This window comes from Priapulus caudatus, unplaced genomic scaffold, assembly GCF_000485595.1.
Source record: "Priapulus caudatus unplaced genomic scaffold, Priapulus_caudatus-5.0.1 Scaffold0, whole genome shotgun sequence".
Classification (NCBI taxonomy): domain Eukaryota; kingdom Metazoa; phylum Priapulida; class Priapulimorpha; order Priapulimorphida; family Priapulidae; genus Priapulus; species Priapulus caudatus.
In genome coordinates this window covers 582,356-595,800 of record NW_014577061.1, presented here as the reverse complement: position 1 = coordinate 595,800, position 13,445 = coordinate 582,356, and the positions used below count along the sequence as shown (strand labels likewise).

The following is a 13,445-nucleotide window of genomic DNA, read 5'->3' as shown; positions in this document are numbered from 1 at the left end:
CGACAACAAGTTTGGCCACAAATCTTAACTGCTCAACGTACGGTCACGATATTCGGGACGTTGGGGGGGGATCGTCAAAACGAGTTGGGATTCGAAGCTGGGTCAAAGTCAAAGAGGTGTAAAAGGGGAACATTCCTTCTTAACCTTAGTACAGGGAGGAAATGCAGAATTGCGGCACAAATCTAAACGGCTCGACCTAGGCTCGTGATAGTCGGTGTATAGCATCATGGTAGGAAAAGCCATCAATGTGTCGAAATTGGAGGTCACAGGTCAAAGGTCAATGGGGCACAGGGCAGATTTTAGACATTTTCTGAGGACACGGTCTGACGGAGGGATTGAAAAACCTAGCATTTTTATGGCTTTATTGAAAGGACCATGAAATGTACTTTCTGCTGACATGCGAAGAGCAAGTGTCGGATAACCTTTTGACCCTCAAGAGGAGGGTTAAACATGGATTTGTTTACTGTTAGAAAGAATTTGACTGCCGGGTTTGCTAGTAGAATCTATACATGCCTGGATGTATAAGGCTACAATGTCACAGTGAAATTTCAGAAGCTAAATTTGGTTGAAGAAGGTTTATGCTCCTTAAATCGTATAATTTCTATGGCATTCTGTACTGTCAGTGTGTTACATGTAACTTATGCCACTGCTAGTGGCCACTGCCAGTGCATGTGGTGGTGATAGTACGGTGTAGTTTTTGCCTGCATTAATTAGTTACAGGTAGCAGCTCTCTATTTCAGCCTGTAGGCTTGCGTAGGTAAATGCTTACCTATTCTGTCTTGCAAATTGCTATACTACGTACGATGGGATCTTTATCTTCAATCTTAAGACACTCAAACGTATGCGCCATCTCGTGGCAACTTTCATAACGATCCCAACAAACATTTCTTCGAGAAGGTTCCTGATACGATAGTGTTCGAAATAACCCAGTGTTCGAAATAAGGGCTATCCGTTTGTCCGTACTTGTCCATTTCCACGGAGGACAAGTAGATCTGTCCGGTGGCTTGTCCGCTGGACAAGCAGCTTTTTAGAGCAATTTTTCATAATTTTCTACCATTGCTGGCCGCTGCTGGGAAACCAGAATTAACATATAGTATAAACATTTATGTGAAGTTATATAAAAACGTTAACACCTTGCTAGCTTCACGAAACGGTCTTGCTAGGGTTAGAAGACCATCAGACAATCAGTCTGATAGACAATCAAACATCTGTATAGACAATCAGTCGCACAGCCTCGGCCGGCAGCGCTACCGCCTCGAGAAAGAGAAAAATCGAGGGAGAGAGAGCGAGAGAGAGAGAGCGCGAGAGAGAGGAAGAGAGAGAGAGAGAGAGAGAGAGAGAGAGAGAGAGAGAGAGAGGGGGAGGAAGAGAGAGAGTGATAGAGCAAGAGGGGGAGAGAGAGCGAGAGAGAGAGTGAGAGAGAAGGAGAGAGAACGCGCGAAAGAGTGAGAGAAAGAGAGAGAGAGAGAGAGAGAGAAAGACAAAGACAAAGAAAGAGAGAGACAACGAGAGAGAGTGAGTGTGAGCGAGCGAGAGAGAGAGCAAGAGAGAGAGAGAGAGAGAGAGAGAGGGGGGAGAGAGCGCGAAGGGAAGAGAGAGCAAGAGCGAGAGAGCGAAAGAGAAAGAATGAGAGAGACAATGAGGGAGAGCGAACGTGGTGATGGGAGGGTGCTCTTGATTCGTTTGCCAGTGAGTTTAGCATCAGAACACCTGCCGTCAGGTGAGCGCTGTCACTCTGCGGCACTTGTTTAGTTAGGCTGTACACAAACAAAGAAACGCACAAACCCACAAACCAACAAACACACGCCGGTGAAAACATAACCTCCTGCCAACCCCTTGGCGGAGGTAACCAGTGTATTTATAATGATTATGGCCAATCAGATATTGATTGGCCAGTTTAGTGCTTTGTAATTAAAACTGGGAAGTTAAGATCCCATTTACTCATTTGCTGTTCATTACCAGTACACACATACAGTAATATATTCCTCATTGTTTTAGGGCCTCCAGGAGCCTACAGACAGTAGAGACCATGCATGATGATGCATCATTATGTAAATACTTAATTTGTATATCATCAGCGAAAACCCTGTGTGCAACTTGGAAAATCATCCCCTGAGGTCATAAAGAGAAGAACACAACTGATGTTTATTATTTTATATAACCAAACATTCAAACAACAATATGTAAAGTCTGGACTTGAATTTACAGCTCATCACAGTGTAAACCTGCCTGTTGTTACAAGCTCATGGTGACGAACCAAGTAAAATTGTAATCTAAGGTTATATGGATGAATTTATTTGCACCCCTGAATCATTAGTAAAAATGTCAGTATGTTTTGTTTTCTTGTAGTGTGTAGATATCTCACTACATCCATTTTATGTCGATAATGTGTGTAAAATTATTGTGTGAAATAAATGTATTTTATAAAATATGGTGTTCATATATTTTTTCTATTTTTTATGCTTGTCTACTCAAAAATTCTGGTTCATGGAATGTTTTAATGCAGCTCCCCCCTCAAATAAATGCCGAAGTCCTAATTAATGTTATTGCGCTGGTAAGTTTAACTCGTGGAAAACCCTGCTTGATCAAATTTGTACAAATTAAGAAAATTAAATGATGCATTAATGTATGTCATTAAAAATACGTCTTCAGGCAAGTTTGCTAAACCGTACTGCTACGTGATGAAGAGCTGACACGTGACCACTATTAAATCACTACCGGTTCATTACCCTGTTAGGTTGGAGGATGTGACGCGTCATCGGCCAACCAATCGGAGTGCCCGCAGCTCGTGCGCTAAAGCTGACGCGATGTTTTGTGGCTGCATTATTTAGGCTGGCTATCGTGTGTGTCAATGACATGCACATGGAGATGGGGGATGGTTACTGGTAATTTAAAACGAATTCTTTCAATGTATGGCCCCCATTCGACTGCGCAACTGTTTTTCAGGCACAAATGTGGTGTCGATTAGTAAATTCGCGATATTTTTTTAAAACGCGGAACAACATATGTCATAACTCTAATGGTGCACAGCTGAAGTGCATAACTACCTAGCTTTAATATTGCCACTCGGCCGAAAACGGCCGAAATACTATTTTTCAGCTCCTGAAATTCAATTCTTAAGTATAAGATCCTATGGAAGATTTAATAGTGGTCTGTTCTCAGCTGCTGGTTTGTACATTTTCTTGTTAGCAGATGGCACTGCTATCGTAGAGTATTTTATGTCGTTTTCAGCCACCGGATGGCAGCACAGTCGGACAGCCAACAAGACGGGAACAAAAGGTTTTCAATATTTATATATTCCGTTAGAATCATTCGTATTTAGCAAGCATTTAAGAACAGTATCGTTCATATAAGTTCTGTGTTGTACAAGGGATCGATACGATATTACTTTTTCGTCCGTTATGAGTCGGTGTGTATTTAAAGTGCAATAGTTTATTGACCTTGATTGCGACACGACGTCATCATGGCGTCCATCTACCACACCCAGACTGGTGACTAGCGAAGAGGGATGAGACGGCCTCGCGGGCAATGGAACTTGCGATGTTGACCAGCCCCATAGATGTTTCGCATCACGCTTTGCAGTTATAAGGAAATGTGGAAGCGCGCGCAAACTTTTTCGTAATGTCTGAAAAATAAACATCACTTCTGTAAACATCGCTACCTACGGTCGGCGTTGTAGTTGGTGTTGTAGTTGGTGTCAGAAACGATGAAAGTTACACGACGTTGAGTAGGCCTAACGCTCCTTGGTGGTGGAGATATTCAGATAGAGGGCATTAGCGATTAGGGTGTCTAGTGACTAGTGTTATCTACAACAGGCTAATGAGTAATGTTAGTAGTATACTAGTACTACTAATACTAAGTGTGTTGTAGTAGTATACTAATACTAAGTGTGTTGTAGTAGTATACTATAGTACTAGTAGTAGTACTATTACTAATACTAGTAGTAGTAGTAGTACTTGGTTGTAATACTGTTAGTGCATGTTACTGAGCAGGGAGAGTAGAGTGCGGTTAGCATTGACAGCATGTCAGCATTGTACGTATTCTATACATGCATGTACCACAGGGACCTGAGGCAAAAAAAGTGTTATAATATATATAAAGAGAAGAAGGGATCTAACTTCCACACGCTGGCGATCACAGTAACCTTTCATTTAAGCTCCAACTACAGACAGAAATTCACACTTATTCTATCAACTTTTGCACCATATCACAGCCAGATGTATCCACTTCGACCATGCACAACAATTAATCCACCCCTGTACCTCGATTCCACATTAGAGCCGTTAAACTTGATGGCAAACCACTGTTTTTGGCCAATGCGAAAAATTACTTGTCACAACTTATAACCCGAGTCGCAAATAAAAATGGCTAGATCTCAGCAATCAGACAACCGAACACAAAGACCTTGATACCGTTTTAACCGTCCGGGATCAGGAAATCTGAAAATCCACACGCGGTTCCTTCTCTTCTGGAATAGTCACAACTATTGTCCAATTTATCAGACTTTCGTAACTTCCAACGTAAACAAAACCGCCATGATTAGTGAATTCAGAACTACCCCGCACTCAACACCGGCTCGTCGCTGATTAGTCGGAGTAACTCTGCTGTAACTGAAAAGTTAACGAAAAATCAAGGTAAATGTTGTGAAGGTAAGGTAATCAAGGTAAAAGTTCAAAGATAAATTTCCAGTTCTTGAAGATATTTACCTTGATTTTTCGTTGATTTTTCAGTTACAGCAGAGTTACTGCTGTTATTTTGTGTACGTCCAGAGTTATTTTTGGATTGGAGGGTATATAGTGTACATGTTAGATCCTGCTCACAACCTACCTAATATTAATAAACTGTTCATAATGTTGACCACCGACAAACTTAATTTGCTGCAGAATTGGCAGGGCTTTAATGTTAGAGTAAAATTAGTTGGATAAAAAATTGATTAACCCTATATAATTACCCAAGAACTTAATTTTCACACCTATCCACAAATTGTACAGAGTTGTCTGCCATCATGTGGCTGGATATGAGGTTAGAGAACATCAGTGTTGGCCAAATTTCCTCATCAAATGTGCAGGTGTAAAGTTATTGCACAAAAATACTATGCTAATTCTATGTTATACTTGCGTAAAAAGTTAGCACACTTTTTCACACAATCATATTAATCTACCGTAAAAGCCGCATTTCTGCATGAAATGGGAAGTAGGTGGTATATGGAGGTGGCATAGTTAATTAGGTAGGATATATATGACACACTGTCCGAGTTAGAACTAGAAAGGGTCAATTTTGGCAAGTATTTCAATGTAGATCGTGGTATAACTAAGTGGGTGAGCTATCATGAAGGTAGATTAGTCAGAAATGCCTTGGTTTTAGATATGAAAATGCAGATAAATGAATAGATTTTTTCGTTTTATTGCAGTGAAGGAGGCAAATAGCGAAGATGCAGGCACAGGCACAATCCACCCACAGTGGTGGAAAGATGAAATTGGATGAGTTTGTGGATATCGTGACATCATTTAAGTGTCGATTTTGTCGATTTACCAGTCAGCATAAGATTGGCTTGTTCAGTCATATCCGATACTGCCATAAAGACAGCATTGCAAGGGGTATTTTATACAAATTATTTATTTATTTTTAGGTTAATTTTATTAACGAAACAAAAAAGTTTGAGAGTTTTCTAAAAGTCCTGGTTGTCGGATGGTCCGGATTTTTGGACTTCTACTGTATATATACATACAGATGAATATGTTTGTTTGACAAGCGAAGACAATGGTTTGTTGTCAACCACATGCACACCCAGAACTGAATACGTAAAGTAAACTTTCTGCTTTCCAACTATCACCAACTATCACTGATGTACTTGCAGGAGAAATCCCACCTGCTCCTACCCAGCAGGAGACTGGCGGTACTGTGCACCGACAGTTGCAGCCCACTCCTCCTGTCCATGCTAGCCGGCAATCCCCTCCGGAGAGGACGTACGGCAGTCGCAGGGTCACTGTTCAGCAGGTTTATAATCATGTTGAAGCTCCTGTTGCAGACAATGTGCGCAGCTTTCTTTATAGTATATTTTGTTGCTTTTTTTACCTATTTTTTTGGGGGGGGGGTCTTCAAAAGTTACGAACAGAAGAAAAGTGGGCAAGGATACTCATATACTAAAAAGTATATAAATAGTAAAAGTAAAAAAATCATGTCCACTTTGTCGCAAAATGTAAGTGATTCTGTTCACTTTTTATGGTTAAATTGCTGCATTATACTTCCTATTTTGCTATTCCATTGGATGTGGAAACACTCATGACTCATACATAGCCCATAGCAAGCATTTAATGTCGTGATGAATATATCAAATCGCCCAGATATTTTGGATTTTTAACTAGTTGAAAAACAATCTTATCAGGTAAGAATTTGAGGATACATTTAGTGCCGTTAGTACTTACTTTTCATGTAAAAAAATTGCAACAAAAATTGTACAAATATACACCATAGAATATTTGTGACGTAGTCAATTGAATGGAATCTGTGGTATGCTGTGGAATGTCTATGGCTGACAGTCTTCCCTCAATTAGTAAGAGTTGAATTATGCCGTTAAGGAGCTTTAATATTTACTTGGATGAATTTTTCTGTTTGCCATGTGCTATTGTACTTTCAACTTGATTTTGGGGCATTTTGCTGCTTTTATACCTATATACTATAGTTGTTATTGCTATGTAGCGTCCAATGCTGTGGTGTTGTCGATATTACAAGTATAGTTCTAGTAAAACAGCTATAAGAAATATAATTAAGTGCATTGCAACCAATTTGGTGATGATAATGATGATGAGTATGATGATGGTGACAATGATTTATTGATTTTAAACATGATAGTAATGTCTATATTACTATATTTCATAGTACTATACTGATATCCTGAGTATCATAAACAGGTTGGTCAAGTGCAGCAGCAGCAACAACAACAGCAGCAGCAGCAACAACAGCAGCAACAACAACAGCAGCAGCACACTGGCATGCAACAGTGGGCGGTGCCCGTGACGTCACAGAGCCTAGTGGTGAACGACATGGAGACCTACGCGCGGCCGGTGCCTCTCGAGGCGGTGATCGTGCCGCTAAACCACGGCATGCAGCTGCAGGGACCCGGCATGCACCAGAACATCCTGCAGCAGCAGCTGCTAGTGCAGAACTGTCTGCCGCAGCAGATGCATGACTATGAGAGGAGTGAGTGTTGCTTTATGTCGTTAAGGAGCTTTGATATTTACTTAGATTAATTTTTTCTTAATGCTTTATTAATTGTGGTGTGTCACAACAAATCAGAGCAGGATAACTCGTTGTTGGCAGCAGTTCGTGATGTTGTGTAGGTTTTCGTGTTTTTTGCTTGTCGTGCGAATCTATACTAGATGGAAAGTGTGAGCAATGAAGGTTAATTAAACAATTCAATGCATGCTGGATCGCATGTCCTAAAAATATAACAATAAATGCTATATATTTCTTTAAAAGATATTTGTTGCTGTTTTGGAAAACAGGTTCAGTGTCAGGTCAAGCAAGTATGTAAATTATTTGGTATTGTGCTTGGACGTTTGCACATCAGGGTTTCCTCAATCTTACACATGACTCAAGCTTGGTGCGAGTTATCTACGTAAATTGGGCTGATAACTGCGAGGTGTAAGTGATGCCAAATTATAAAACTAATAGGAGTGTTTCTTATCTCGTGTCAGGCATCTATCAGCCTCAAGGGCAAATGATGCAGGGCTCCTGGGACCAGCAGAGGATTGCGACGACAACGCAAGAGCAGCAGATGGGTGCGACCATAGAGGTGGAGCATGTGGTGGAGCAAACAGTGCAGCAGCCAGAAGATGCTGCAGCTTCTGTCATAACCGACGGTCTGACGGCGGTGATCATACAGGTGCGCACGTCTCCATGGTTTCTAAGTGAAGGTGCTGTGAGTGTATCACACGCTCGCCATAGGTGAGGCTCGATTGGGAGGAAGGCGCGTGTCACGTTCCTTCATCGCTGAGGTTAGATTACGGGTAAGGGCAAATTCGCAATGGAAAGGAAGCGTGAGCTCTGATTTTGGTAGGCCTGCAGAGAACCTTTATATACAAGTGTGTCAGTATATCTTAATATATTTACATTTCTTAATTGTCAAAATAGTTTGAATCGATACTGAGAAATAGCCTTTAAACATGTGTGCGAAAGGATATTTGAACTAGTAGTATCAACTTTGAACAATACGTACTTTTTATATACCAATTATGCGTGCATAGTTACTGTCACTATCATAAATATTTGTTAGGTTGAGTATAGATAGTGGTAAAGGTAAATTTGTTTCACTTAGCTTGTTTTTTGCATTCAGAAGCAGGAGGAAATAGGAGGAAAGGATGACGTAGTAGAAGAGGAAGCTGAGGGAGAGGAAGACAGCAACCATAAAGAAGATGAGGTTGAAGAGGATGTGTTCATGTGTGGGGAGTGTGGTGCCAGCTTCACTAATGCATTCTTGTGCAGGGAACACATGGTATAATGATGTTCTGATTCTCTTTCACCTCTTATTTCATATTGTAGGCGCTAAGTACAATGAAATCAAAACAATACATTTTTCCATCTGTTGTCTGCTTATGCATTTAAGTATGACACTAAACAAACATTGCAGATTTCTTGATGAATTAGTGGGTTGCTTGTTTAAATAGATATATGAACTTTATTAACTATATGGCATCTAGTATGCCAACAAAATATATATGTTCAATATTATAGATTAATTTATTAGTCGATAAACTAGTTATACATTACAATGAATCTATTGGTTTATTAATGCAGGAGAAGGAGCACAACATCATCATTACCGACGAGTCGGAGCTGGCTAAGATGCCTGTACCAAAGGTCACCAAAAAGAAGCTGAAGAAGAAGAAGATCGGGAAGAACGGGAAGCCAATAAAGGACCGTAGATGGAAGCGGCGTGTGTACGACGACCCGAGCAAGTCGTGGGAGTACCACTGCCCACGCGAGCACTGCAAGGGAGTCTTTCGCAGTCTGGAGCAGCAAAAGTACCACAAGAAGTGCCACCGCAAAAACGAGATCACGTATTACTGTCCCGAGTGCAATAACTACTCGAACACGCGCTGGAAGATCTTCCAGAATCACTTGTGGATGAAGCACAAGAAGGACTCTGGTCTGTACCACTGCCAGCAGTGTGGTTACAAGACGGAGAGTCTGTCCTACTTCATGCTTGTCCATCAGCCCTCGCACAACTGTGACCGCCCGTTCGCGTGCGAGGAATGCGGGCGGGCCTTCAAGAACCGTCATCTGTTCCAGCAGCATCAGGTATGTTCGGTCGCGTAATGCAGCATTACAGAATTAATTGTGGTAATAATTAATAATTAATTACGGTATTAATTCAGCAGCATTACGGTTAACGTTATCAATGATAGTGTTAGAAATGACGTCACTTGAAATGTTTTTAGCAGCGTTATTTCTGATGTTGCTGACGATAATTATATATTTAAATTGGTGGTAATTATTGGCCATATAAAGGATAGTATAATCCATTTTGTGGTGTTTTTAAAATAGTGTCTGTAGTGTTCTATTTCTGGGATTTGGTTGGCAGGTTAATGTTCATGGCAATGGGAAGCGCAAGCAACCCAAACGTGAGCCAGTCATGTGTGGACTATGTCAAAAGACATTCGCAGATAAAAACAGCCTCAAGAAGCATCATCGGTAAGTGAAATGCTTCTATCCTAGATAGCCTATAAAAATTTGACTAAAAAACTAAAAAAATGGCTTTTCTACATTGCCAAAAAGTTTGTGTAATTTCAATAATAGATGAACCTGTTCACCGTGTTTGCTTCGTCCGTATCGTTTGGTCGAGTTTAGTTTGTTTTTGATAACTCATCTTTTGCTTTGTCATGCATGATAGCTCTGTATTCCCTTCTTTACAGTTACATGCACTTAAAGCTGCGGCCATTCAAATGCCAATATTGTGACTATGTCAGCTGCCGGCAGTCTCGTGTCATAGCGCACACAAGAACTCATACAGGTATTTATATATTGCTCGTGCACACGTCCCTGTATTCAAGAGAGATTGTGGTTACATTTGTGCAGCATTTCTTTACATTACATTTCTTGAGCACTCGGCATTAGATGAATTTATGGCATAAGCATGTTGTTTTGTTGGATGGTAAGCATGTATGGATACATACTTAGATATATCACAAAACTAGTGAGTTCATATTATTAAGTGGTACGGTACATCATTGTATTACTTGTGTGCAGGGGACAAGCCTTACCAGTGTCACCACTGTACATTTGCTACGTACGAGCACCGCAATCTGCTACGTCATGAGAAGCGACATACTGGGGAGAAACCCTACGCTTGTCCTTATTGCACCTACGCCTGCATCCAGTCCACTGCCTTCAAGGCGCATATGAAAAGTAAACATCCAGGTGAGCACAATCAGAGAAGGGGGATTTAATTATTATGTTTTAGCTTTAAATGCACGCTCCCATGTTTTTCTGCACCCTGCTGAGAATAGTCTGAGAATGATGACCCTTAAGTTGACCCTTAATGTACTATAGGAAAATAGCTTTGTCAGTTACATATCATATCATTGCAGCTAACTTTTGAAAATGGGAACTTGGGGCAAATTAATTAGGAATTAATTATCAATGCGCTGTTTTTAAAATTTTCCCTCATAAGGAGTTCCCTGTCACGGCAATTGGTAATGAATTAAAATATCACATTTATATCTTATTTGCCAGTGATAATATATTTAGTATACAGTATCTAGTAAACCAACAAAAAGTTTACTACTCAGGTTTCACATGTTATACTGAAAGTCTGAATTGTCATGTAGTTTCATTTGTTGTAATTTTATCAGTATTAACTTGTTTAACTGATACGTTATCTCCACAATGTAATTCACATGTGTAAATGACGTAATTCGAATCGAACTGTCTGCTCTTCAGGCAAGCCGCTGGAGTTCTACTGCCCGCAGTGCGCGTTTCGCTGCATCACCATGGGCAAGCTGCACGAGCACATGGGCAAGAGCCACCCGCTGACGCAGAAGCCGACCCTCGCTGACGTCGAAGCGATGGTGGAGATGGACCAGCTGGCACAGCAGGGCAACGTCGCCGTCATGACACACCTGGGCGGCGGCGGCGTGCACCTCGCCGGCAGCGCTCAGGAGACGGCCGAGACGTTGGCGAGTCTCGCCGCGGGAGACACATCTCAGGTGAGCGCGAACGTGCTGATCGGCGCCGCAGCCGCGGCCGCCGCGGGACAGAACGTCGTCACGCAGCATGTGCCGACGATGGTGCAGCTGCCGGCCGTGTCCGTCATGCACACGTCGAGTCCGCAGAACATGGTCTACAGTGCGCAGCACCACGGCAACGGCGCGCCGGCGGCGGCGGCGCAGATGACGCACACGACGACGCCGTACCACCACCAGGAGCAGCACATCACGATGACCGAGCTGATGCCGCCCGACCCGCAGGGCGGCGACTCGGTCGCGGTCGCGGCGATGATACCAAGCGAACCGGACGGCTCTCACCGCCTCGTGTATTTCATCCAGCAGTAGTGGTGGCGGGGGACGCACGATTGCAGTGTGTAGTCGAGCTTACAGGTAACGTGTGTGTGGAGGAAAATGAAAGAATTATATTTTTGAAGTGGAACCTAGCGAAGTGGTTCGTGCAACTTGTAGTGCAAACGTTGTCAGGTTGACATCTGGAGAAATGTAGTGTGAGTTTGGAAGTAGAAGAGTGAGTTAAATTTCAATTTCATGTTAATATCTTCAAAGGCGGTTTTCGAAGCAAATTTGTTTCAATCCATTTTTAGCCTTTTTATATTCAATTTTCACTATTATAAAATATTGTGGGAAATTTTCCCCCAATTCATGACCAGAAACTAATATAATGCACAAATGGAAAGTGCACTACATAACGTTGTCAAGGGTGCATAATCTATAGAGCAAACAAAGATAAAGACTAGAAATGAAGTCTAAGTTTCAATCGCACTAAGTATCACGATATGAACGTAGTTTGAATAATCTAGTATTTTACAAATGATCGGCTATGCTTGCTCGTTTCAATAAGACCCACCCGACTGTTCGTGCAACATTCCGCAGCCTAGCTAGAAGTGCATAAAGAAGCAACAATCTGATACTCGGTGACATTTTCACACTTTAATTGAGTATTAAATTCACGCTGTTTGGAATTGGTATCAGTTGATTATCAGTATCTATCTTTATATAGAACATAATTAGCATATACACAGAACTTATCATAAGCCGCTTTCTTTGCTAGCTAGTAATGCTTAGATATTCTAGATATAGACATGGTGCTTTGGGCTGCGTACTGCCACAGATAAATAATCAGAGGTTGGTGCATCTTAACACTTGTAGCTCGGCGCAGAAACGTGGCTGGGAGAAGCTGTTAGTCTTACTGAGACGAACAAGCACAGCCGATAGCAAGCAAGTAACACGTTGTTCAAACTAAGTGCATGTTGTTACGTAATTAGACTTAAAATAAGAGGTTTTTAATTTCTATTGTTGTTTGATCTATAATATATGTTCTCCTAATATTATTCTACACTAGAACATCTCATTATTATTGACATTTATGTGCGGGTTTAATACTATATGAAGTCGTCATTTTAAAGGCATACAGCAATTTCCGCATGCTGTCTGCAACCTGGTACCAAAAACATACTAAGAAAGAGATATAATTACAGCATCCATCTTTTCGGTAAAAACAGTGGTGCGATGGTTGGTGAGTATGACATAACTCCACTACTGTCATTAATGTACATAATTTGTATCAGTTTCTGACTTTGAGAGTTTCATTTTTCACTTAAGAATGTATTGTGAATGTACAAGATCATGATACACAATTAGTACTGAACATAACTTATAGAAGATATGACACTGTGTTATTTTATAATCAGTATTACATGTACTAGCATGGTATATTAGAACTGATCCAGAAATTCATCATTAAGATGAACACTAGTATATTTTATTGGTTTACTACTTCTGTAGGAAAGAATAAGTTTATATGATTAATAAGGTCATGGGTAAAATTGATTCAAAATGCTTGAAAAATTTAGGTTATTTTATATTATTTGATAGTACAGCAACTCAGCTAAAGCATAATATGGCTATAATAATTATAAATGTTTTTTGATAACACAACATGCCATATAGTGATGATTGTGGAATGGTAGAGGGTCGATTGCATGCCTTTTGTCATTTCATTTTTCAATATGTTTCATGGAATGTAAATACTCTTGCATGTTATTCATGGAGAATATAGTAACTTTTACATCAATATAATTCATTGGAAAATATTATTTTGTTAGTGACATTGTTTTCATATTAACAGTGTTCAAACATGAATTATTACTGTAATACTTGACATTATACCTGATTGCATTGCATGACTGTGAGGATTTGAATAAAGCATTCTCAAATTGA

The 13,445-nt window shown here is 40.7% G+C and overlaps 1 protein-coding gene across 10 annotated transcripts; it reads left to right on the top strand.

Annotated features, from left to right (window-relative positions):
- Positions 1-3,234: 3,234 nt before the first annotated feature.
- Positions 3,235-13,445, top strand: LOC106806572 (GDNF-inducible zinc finger protein 1-like). Of its 10 annotated transcripts, none has more exons than XM_014808754.1 (11): positions 3,235-3,279; positions 5,411-5,597; positions 5,858-6,033; positions 6,912-7,200; positions 7,698-7,885; positions 8,336-8,494; positions 8,797-9,300; positions 9,584-9,693; positions 9,915-10,012; positions 10,249-10,419; positions 10,942-13,445. In XM_014808754.1, exons 2-11 carry the CDS (start codon positions 5,432-5,434, stop codon positions 11,550-11,552), a joined length of 2,472 nt encoding a protein of 823 aa, XP_014664240.1. In that variant the 5' UTR covers positions 3,235-3,279; positions 5,411-5,431; the 3' UTR covers positions 11,553-13,445. The 10 variants fall into 10 exon arrangements, with proteins under 10 accessions (XP_014664240.1, XP_014664488.1, XP_014664722.1 ...); XM_014809002.1 differs by lacking the exon at positions 3,235-3,279 and adding an exon at positions 3,346-3,409; XM_014809236.1 differs by lacking the exon at positions 3,235-3,279 and adding an exon at positions 3,442-3,666 and having other exon boundaries at positions 8,342-8,494.